At 45.1% G+C, this 9,217-nt stretch overlaps 1 protein-coding gene across 1 annotated transcript in view; it reads left to right on the top strand.

Annotated features, from left to right (window-relative positions):
- CSTL1 (cystatin-like 1) overlaps positions 1-8,342 on the top strand; it is a 15,441-nt gene extending 7,099 nt beyond the window's left edge. Inside the window, exons 4-5 of the mRNA XM_006757261.2 lie at positions 7,405-7,518; positions 8,219-8,342. Of these exons, the coding sequence (XP_006757324.1) occupies positions 7,405-7,518; positions 8,219-8,308 (204 nt within the window). The 3' untranslated portion in view covers positions 8,309-8,342. The remainder of the gene's footprint in view (positions 1-7,404; positions 7,519-8,218) is intronic.
- Positions 8,343-9,217: the final 875 nt, after the last annotated feature.

The raw sequence follows: 9,217 nt of genomic DNA, 5'->3' as shown, positions 1-9,217 counted from the left end.
AGAAAGAGAGAGAGAGAGAGAGAGAAACACTGAAGTGAGAGAAGCCTCCTATATATGTCCTGACTGAGGATTGAACCTGCAACTTGGGTATGTGCCTTGATCAGGAATTGAACCCACCACCTTTCTGTGTACAGATGATGCGCTAACCAACTGAGTCACACTTACCAGGGCTGTGTGTGTCTTTTGATTTGAAATGAGTCCCTTACATACACACAGCATAAATAAGGGCCTTGTTTTGTAACCTATTCAAACACTGTATCTCTTTTAGTTGGTGCACTCAATCCATTTGCATTTAAAATAATTGTTGACAGATATATATTTAATGCCATTTTATTATTCATATTTTTATTTTTTTAAATATATTTTATTGATTTTTTTACAGAAAGGAAGGGAGAGGGATAGAGAGTTAGAAACATCAATGAGAGAGAAGCCTTGATCAGCTGCCTCCTGCACACCCCCCATTGGGGACGTGCCCGCAACCAACGCACATGCCCTTGACCGGAATTGAACCTGGGACCTATTCATATTTTTAATCTTTTTTTCTCTTTTTCTCCTTAAAGAAGACCCTATAAAATTTCTTGTAATACTGGTTTGGTGGTAATAAACTCCTTTAGCTTTGTCTTGTCTGGGAAGCTCTTTATCTGTCCTTCAATTCCAAATGATAGCTTTGCTAGGTAGAGTAACCTTGGTTGTAGGTCCTTGTTTTTCCTCACTTAGAATATTTTATGTCAATCCCTTCTGGCTACAAAGTTTCTGTTGAGAAATCAACTGACAAACTTCTGGGAGTTTCCTTATAGGTAACTAACTGCTTTTCTCTCACTGCCTTTAAGATTCTCTCCTTGTCTTTAACCTTTGGCATTTTATTATGATGTGTCTTGGTGTGGGTTTTTTTAGGTTCATCTTGTTTGAACTCTGTGCTTCCTGGACTTCTATGTCTATTTTCTTCACCAAGTTAGGGAAGTTTTCCATCATTATTTTTTCTAAATAACTTTTTGATTTCTTGCTCTCTCTTCTCCTTCTACAGAGAGGAAGGGAGAGAGATAGAAAGTTAGAAACATCGATGAGAGAGAGAGATCGACCAGCTGCCTCCTGCACATCTCCCTCTGGGGATGTGCCCACAACCCAGGTACATGCCCTGGACCGGAATCGAACCTGGGACCTTGCAGTCCACAGGCCGACGCTCTATCCACTGAGCCAAACCGGTTTCGGCTATCATTATTTTTTCTAAATAACTTTTCGATTTCTTGCTCTCTCTTCTCCTTCTGGCATCCCTATGATGCAAATGTTGGTATGCTTGAAGTTATCCCAGGAGCTTCTTACACTATCTTCATTTCTTGGGTTCTTTTTTCTTTTTGCTGGTCTGATTGGGTGTTTTCTGCTTCTTTATATTCCAAATTACTGATTTAATATTGAACTGTGTATCTGGTAACTTCCTTGCCTCCACGTCATTTAGTTCTTTTTCTGAAGATTTCTCCTGTTCTTTCACTTGGGATCTGTTTCTTTGTCTCCTCATATTGGCTGCTTCCCTGTGTTTATTTCTATGTATTATATAGAGCTGCTATGTCTCCTAGACTTGGTAGAATGGCTTTATAGTAAGTGTCCTGCAGGGTCCAGGGGCACAGCCTCCACAGTAACCCAAGTTGGGTGCTTTAGGTATGGCCCTTGTGTGGGCTGTAGGAGCTGTCCTATTGTATTTGAGTCTTGATTGCTATTGGCACATCACTGGGAGGGATTAGCTGCAAAGACTGGCGGCAACTACAATGGGGGAGCTGCTTGCAGGGGCTGACCCCATAGAACAGGACTTTCTTCAGTGGGGCTTTGGTGCCTGCTGAGGCTGCACCCTTAGTGTGTCACTCATGAAGGTTGTTGGGTTGTAATCTGGCATGTTATGAAGCTGTCCACCATGTGTACTGGCTCTGGGACCTCCTGGAAGGTGCAAGGTCAGCCACCACCTGTGCCCTGCCTGGGCCCAGCATGGTCTACAGATGGTTGCTGCTTTTCCTGGACTAGGAGGTGCCCAGAAAAAGCCAAACTGTGAGCCAAACTGTGAACCAAGTCTGGCTGCCACTAGCGCTGGCCTTGGGGTCACTTAGCATTATATATAGGGTATGCAGAAGCCAGACACTGCTTGTTTGAGAGATTTTAGGAAAATCTGAAGCATGAGCCAAAAGAAGTCACTTGTATGGAAAAAAAACACTGGAAACTGCTTGAATGGGCCCCAAAAGTTGGGTGGGGCAGTGTCTCAGGGAATTACCAGGGCAGGGTGAACAGTGTTAGACAGGTTGATGGAGACTTAGATATGGCACCGGACTGCCAGCTCTTTGGGCAAAAGGCTCAGCAAAGGAACAGTATCTGCCAGGGAGAAAGCGGCTCCTTTAGCTTTTGTAGTCAAGATATCCCTCCTGATTTTTAACCGCCACATGTGGGTATGGAACCAGTTCGTTTCATGTCTCCACCCTTCTTACCAATCTCAACATGGTTTCTTCTTTATATCCTTAGTTATAGGACTACTGTAAAGCTAAATTTCAGGAATTCTGAATAATGGTTGTTCTATAATTACTTGTAATTTTTGATGTGGTTGTGGGAGGTTCCCAGTACCACATTTACCTGTGCCACCATCTTGTCCAGGCTGTTTTCTCTCACAGTCTCATTTGGCAAAATATAAGTGTTCTCTGTAGGTTCCCCTCAACAATAGTATTTCAATGTCCAGGGCTGTAAAATCTAAGTCTGGACTTTCTAGCTGTGTTCTATAGAAAATGAATTATACAGAGGGGTGGGTTTTGTTTGTTTTTTTTAACAGGAGGAGACTAAGAGGAATGAGGGCTAGGCTTCAATCAGATCATCTCTTCTTTTATTTGTTTTTTTGTGTAAAATTTTCTGATATCAATTGAAAGATGATAGAGGATGAAAAAAGTTGTTTGAAAATCACTTTTGCTTGTCTAACCTCGCCTCAAGGTCAGATAGTAATGTTAAAAACAAACATTTTAACTTCCATGACTGAAAGTTTAAAAGTGCTAGCCAAAAAGAAGATTGATCTTGAGGCATGAAGCCCAAACCACCAGCAGATGGTTGGGTGGAAAATACACATATAATCCATTGTCTTGGACTCTGCAAGCATTTTTATACATCATGTGGGGGCAGGAGAAAGAAAGATGTAAGCCTTCTGAAAGAATTTACATGAGCTACAGGCGAAGTGGTGAGAGAAAGAGGGGCCAGCTCTGAAGTAGGTGCAGAGTCTGCAAAAACGAAATGTCCATTCCTGTTGATGGGCTGCGGGCAGCGTTCTGGGTAGCCCACATGTAAACAATAAGTGGAGCTCCTGGAGTTTGATGGTTCCTGGCTAAAAGAATCTATAGAAATAGCCAACTGGAAATTAATTCCAAATTCCAACGGACAGAGGAATATGAGCAGTCTTTTGTTAGTTGACCTTCAGCCATTAATGGATGAACAGTTCCGTCACGTTTCTCTCACTTTGACCTCTGTGATTTAATTTAGAACAGCTCAGAATTTTCTCCTTGTCAGTAAAATATGTAAATTAGGTCAAAGGCAATACTACATCTTAGTTCAATTATGTAGCATTGAACTAATAAAAAAATTAATAGACTAGAACAGTGATTTTCAACCTTTTTCATACCATGGCACACATAAAGTAATTAGTAACATCATGTGGCACACCAAAAAATACATGTTTTGCCTATCTGACCAAAATATGTATAATTTTGATTCATTCACATTGGATGGCTATTGTTGTGTTGGCTGCTGTCATTCTTTTATTTGATAATCTAATGGAAAAGAAATTAGTGCCCCTGACTAAATAGTCAGGTATTGCATGTTTTAAATTTTTTTACGGCACACCGGTGTGCCTCTTGCGACACATGGATTGAAAATCGCTGGACTGATTATAGAGGAGCAGTGGGAATGGGAGAAAACAGCCAGGGCAGGGGGCAGAGAGGGATGGGCAGTGTTAATGAGACACAAATGGGCCTCATAGGCATCAGCTTGTTCTTTTTCAGTAACTCACCCTTGCCACAAAATTGTGGCTTGTTAAAGCCTAACGTTGGGGTGACTTAGCCACAAGGTGGCAGCCCTTGACCAACTTTCTTGTGAAAGTTGGCTTGTTCGCCTCTTATCTTCCCAAGGATAAATCTGACCATCTCAGGAGGCCTGTCTTGTAGAATCAATCCATTGCCATTAACAGTTACCTCTGAAAGAGTTGTTTGTGAGTAAACGTGTGATGTCATTCAAATGGATGAATTGTCAGAGTGACTATACCTTTTGGTAGCTGGGTGATCTGAGGCAAGGATCCCTGGGCATCCCCACACCTATTACGGCATGATTGTGTGTGTTCTAATACCTCACAGAGGGATGCAGGAGGTGGGCACCTTCTGAGTTTGACGTCCAGATCCCCCTAATCATGGGATTTTGGTCAAGTGCCATCCATACCTGCAGCCTCAGTTGACTCACTTGCAAAGTAGGCAGAAAAGAGTGAAGCAGCATTTATGAAAATATTTGTATTATTATGATAATTCCTATTATTATTTAACAGTCAAGTCTTATAATGAATAAGAAAGCACTACATTCATTGGAATGTTAGTTAAATTTATGGCCAATGTTTTAGTTTCTCCACACACGCAGAATGTGCTGAACATCAGTGCGACAGTGCTTGGCACAAGCCCTGCAAGCTTCCAGTACTTGGATGAAACTGTCCCTTCATGAAGAACTCAGGAGCCCTGCATCCTGAGGTTCTTCCCTTAGACGTGGGGACCAGGGTGGTGGTACTGCCCTCAGGCCTCCTCCCCCAGCCACACTGCACCTTGAGGTTTTGTAGTGGTGCTTTCCTTTCAGGGGCGGTATGAGCGCTCTCTCTCTCTCTCTATCACCACGCCAGAGAGTACAAGCCTTCTTATGTGGTTGGCCACTGCATTTGGACAAGGAAGCAGGACCTTCTAGGAGCTTCTCCCCTCACCAGGCAGAACTCTCTAGTGACTAGTCCACACGGTTACTGGAAAATTCAGCCACTTCCAACACAACCATGTATTAGTTTCACCTCTGCGTGTGGGGCTTACCTGCCACCAAAGGCTTTCCCGTCTTTTGCCCTTGCGTCTTTGGATCTTGCACTTGAACATGAGTACGACAAGAAGACAAATCACAACAACAGGAAGTGGCTCTTGTGTGCATTCTCCATGGTTTATATATTTACCATTTCCATACATCATCAGAGGAAATGGGCACTATTCTTCCCATTTTCTAGACGAGGAAACTGAGACTCAGGTAGGTGGACGGACTCTACTTGCTCAGATAAAGTTGGCAGGGGTTAAAGCCAGAACTTGAGCTCAGTTCTTCTGTCTTCTGTTCTGACACTCTCCCAACTCCATTGCTACTTCAGAGTAATGATCCCAACACTTGTTAAAACATTTAATAATTCGTAATTATGTAGTTACTTTGAAATGTATTTAGTGCATTCAGTGAAATGGGTGCTAGGCATAATTATTACCTATACTCTGTCGGTGAGGAAACTAAGGCTGCTAGGCTCAAGGTCACAGCATTCCTGTATGGAGAACACATGCTCCAAATCAGAGTCCTAAGCTTATGGGCTTTTTTAAACAACTTTAATGTTGACATTGTTGCAGGTGGCCCTCTTTCTCCCCTCTTTGCCCACCTTCATCCGCAGGCACCTCCCCCTCCCTTGGCCTTCACCGAACTATTGTCCGTGTCCATGGGGTATGCACCTATGATCTTTAGCTAATTGCTTCACCTTCTTTATCCAGTCATCCCCACCCCTCTCCTGCCATAGACCAATTCCAGCATATCATAATTTCAAGAGTTTCATCAAAAGGTTGGTGAGACTTGGGGACTCAACAGGGTTGAGTCACACATGTAGTCATCTGTTGGGAATGACTAAAGGCATTTCCCCAAACCTGAATAGGAAACTGATTGTGGCTGCCAGACAGCTAAAAGGCATCTTAATCTACATGTTATTGCCTCCTACTGGCCAAACACCTGAACAGCCGTAGGCTTTTCCCCATTCTGACAATGGACTCTGTACCCTTTGAAACCTTACCCTTTGAAGTGTATTACCTCCACCTTGCCTTAGGACAAATTGTGTTAATAAAAGCAAGGGTCCTAGGGAAGGAGGGAGTCTTCAGTTCCTTTAGCTGAAGGTCCTCAGACCTCCAGTGCCTTTCAAAATTATATCTCGTCTCCGGACTCTTTATTAGTCTCTGGATTCCTATGTCATCTATGCGCAGCGCCTTTTCCAGATTCCTGAACCCTTCCTGATGCTGGGACAAGAACCCGGCATAAATGGATGCCCGAAGTTGGACAAGAGCACCAGCAATACTCTCCTCTCCTGCAGCAGCCAGTCTGATCCACGTGTCCATGCTTCCAGTTCTATTTTGTATGTCAGGTTATTGTGTTCATTAGATTCCACATCTTAGTGGGATCATATGGTATTTTCCTTTCTTTGACTGACTTATTCAGCTTAGCATAATACTCTCCAGGTCCATCCATACTGTTGCAAAGGGTAAGAGTTCCTTCTCTCTCTCTTTTTTTTTTTTTACAGCCATGTAGTATTCCATTGTGTAAAAATACCATAGCTTTTTTATTCACTCCTCTACTGATGGGCACTTGGGCCATTTCCAGATCTTGGCTATTGTAAATAATGCTGCTGATATTGCTCGGCCTTTCAGCCAAGCACCTGCTCCAGGGGGCTCCCCCTTTCCGTGACTCCCCTTCTCTTTCCAGTCTCTATGTTGTTTCTTCGGTGCTCCTTAGATAGATGTCCAACCACCTGCACTTCTCTTGACTTTTCAAATTGCCTGCAAAGTACTTGAACTGTAATTCCAGTCCTTGGCTGGGAGCAAAGGTTATGTAACTTGCATAGCTACAAGTTACACTGCAGCCCACTGGAATCCTCCAAGCTTATGTTTTGAGCTGTGTTGCTGACCGCCTCCCATCAGGTTGGCTGGGAAGGAGGGAAGAGAAGGAGGACATGGCTGAAGGGGCTGGGAGAGCAGAGGGATAAGGTGTGGCTGGTTCTATGCATTCTGCGGACCATGTGTGCAGACCTGGGGGTGCTCTGGCACTGCCAGTCAGCCAAGTTCAGTGTGTTGCCCATCTTGTCTGAGGATGCAGGGGGCATAGGTGCGATCCATCAGTGCCTGTTGCAGTGAGTCCAGTGCAGAGCCAGGGAATGGGTTATGCACGTGCTGGGCACTGACCAGGGGCCTTAGTGCCACTGTGCATCCTCAAGCTGGAGGGAGGGGAGGGGGCCATGCTTGGGTGGGTGAGCCAGACCCAGGGGCGTGGCTCCTGGGGCTTCACTCTCCATTCTAGCTTTCCTGGGAGAGAGCCAGCAACTGGATGCTTTGACTCCAGACTAACAGTGCTATTGCTTTTCTGTAGCTGACAACAGGAGTGGAGTATCTGGCCACCATAAAGATCAGCCGGACGAAGTGCAAAAAGAACAGCACAAAAAGTCACTCGTGCCCCCGACAAAGCGAGAAGAAGATGAAGAAGGTGTGTGGTGGCCGTCATCCGAAAAGAGACTCCTAACCAAAGGGAGAAAAGTCAGAACTTTAAAAGTTAACACAATCGGACATTGACAGCTTTTACCGCTGTGTGGATTGGGGCATAGCAAGGGCGCAGCCCCAGGGCTGCTGAAACCACCAGAGGTGCTGGGGGTAGGAGGGAGGCTCTCTGATTGGACAGTCCCCCCCCACCCTGGGCATGGCACAGACCTGCACCCTGGCCTCCAGGTCTCCGGGACCATTCCTAGCCTTCAGTGGAAGCAGCATTTTTTTCCCCCATGGGGACCTTGTTCTGGTCATGGCTTGCACTCTCCAGGCCTCTGAGGATTGTTTAATTGCCTCCTTGTCTTCATGAATTTGCTCACTCTTTTCCTGGTTCCTCTGGGTGGCACCACCTACTGGCAAATATGACAATCTCCCTGTGCCTGAGTGCATGTGCCTGGGGACTGGGGTCCGAGGAGGGCTTTCCAGTTGTATCTGCTCCAGCTCCCAAGTCGCTGGGCAGAGGGAGCCCCAGGTGACATTCCTGTTCCGGGCCTTGAATCCCCTCAGCCCCCTCCAGATGACTGAGCAGATTCTCCCCACCCACATGGCCAGTGTGCAGCCTCAGCGATGGTTCTAAACTCTCACTGAGGGTCTCGGGGCAGGAGATTTCCCTGAAAGCTGATTATGCCTTTCTCCTTCCACAGAGTTTCATTTGTGATTTTTTGATATACACTGTGCCCTGGATCAACTATTACGAGCTTTGGAACAACTCCTGTCTGGAGGCCCACTTGTAAATGGGTTTGTGCAAAGATCCTCGATAAAAACTTAGATGGCTGTGCTGTGCATTTTCTATTACAGACCCCTGGAAGGACCTCATCCCCCTCAGCAGGGTCTCACTACACACACACTCACACATGTACACACATATGCACTCTCACACACTCACATAAACCCAAACACAATTCACACTCACTCACATTCACACTTACTCATGTACATAGACAGTGGTCTTTAGAGGGCTGGTTCAATTTGAGCAGAAGGTTGTTATGTATTTGGAGGAATCTCATAACTTTTTCTACATCAGCCGGTATCTCTGGGACACATCTTGATCTCTGACCCAAGCTTGAGGGAGCTGTTTCTTCTCAATGCACATACAATCCCGTGACTGACACATGTCTTTTTGAGTGTGTCCAAGACACCCTAGACCAGCGGTCCAGCGGTTGAACAACCCTTTCACAGGGGTCGCCTAAGACCATCCTCCATATCAGATATTTACATGACAATTCATAACAGTAGCAACATTACAGTTATGAAGTAGCAACGAAAATAATTTTATGGTTGGGTCACAACATGAGGAACTGTATTTAAAGGGCCAGAAGGTTGAGAACCACTGCCCTAGACCAACCCCCCAGTATCAGATTCACTAGAAGGATTCCCAGGACTCAGCATAGAGTCATACTCATGGCTGTGATCCATTGTAGTGAAAGGACACAAAGCTAAATTTGCAAAGTGAGGAGTAGAGTGGAGAGATGAGCCTGGGGACTTAGTTTAAAATCCTGAATCACGCTGTTGGGTGCTGCTTATTCTCCACTGCTAATCGCCATCCGTGGAAGAGGAGCCCCTACATAGCCTCCCTGCTTTTGCTGTCCTCATCACTTCTCTCCAGGAGAACTTAATCCAATTGGCCTATTTGGGAAGAAAAA

The sequence above is a fragment of the Myotis davidii genome, unplaced genomic scaffold (assembly GCF_000327345.1).
Source record: "Myotis davidii unplaced genomic scaffold, ASM32734v1 scaffold435, whole genome shotgun sequence".
Classification (NCBI taxonomy): Eukaryota; Metazoa; Chordata; class Mammalia; order Chiroptera; family Vespertilionidae; genus Myotis; species Myotis davidii.
This window is presented reverse-complemented; position numbering and strand designations above follow the sequence as displayed.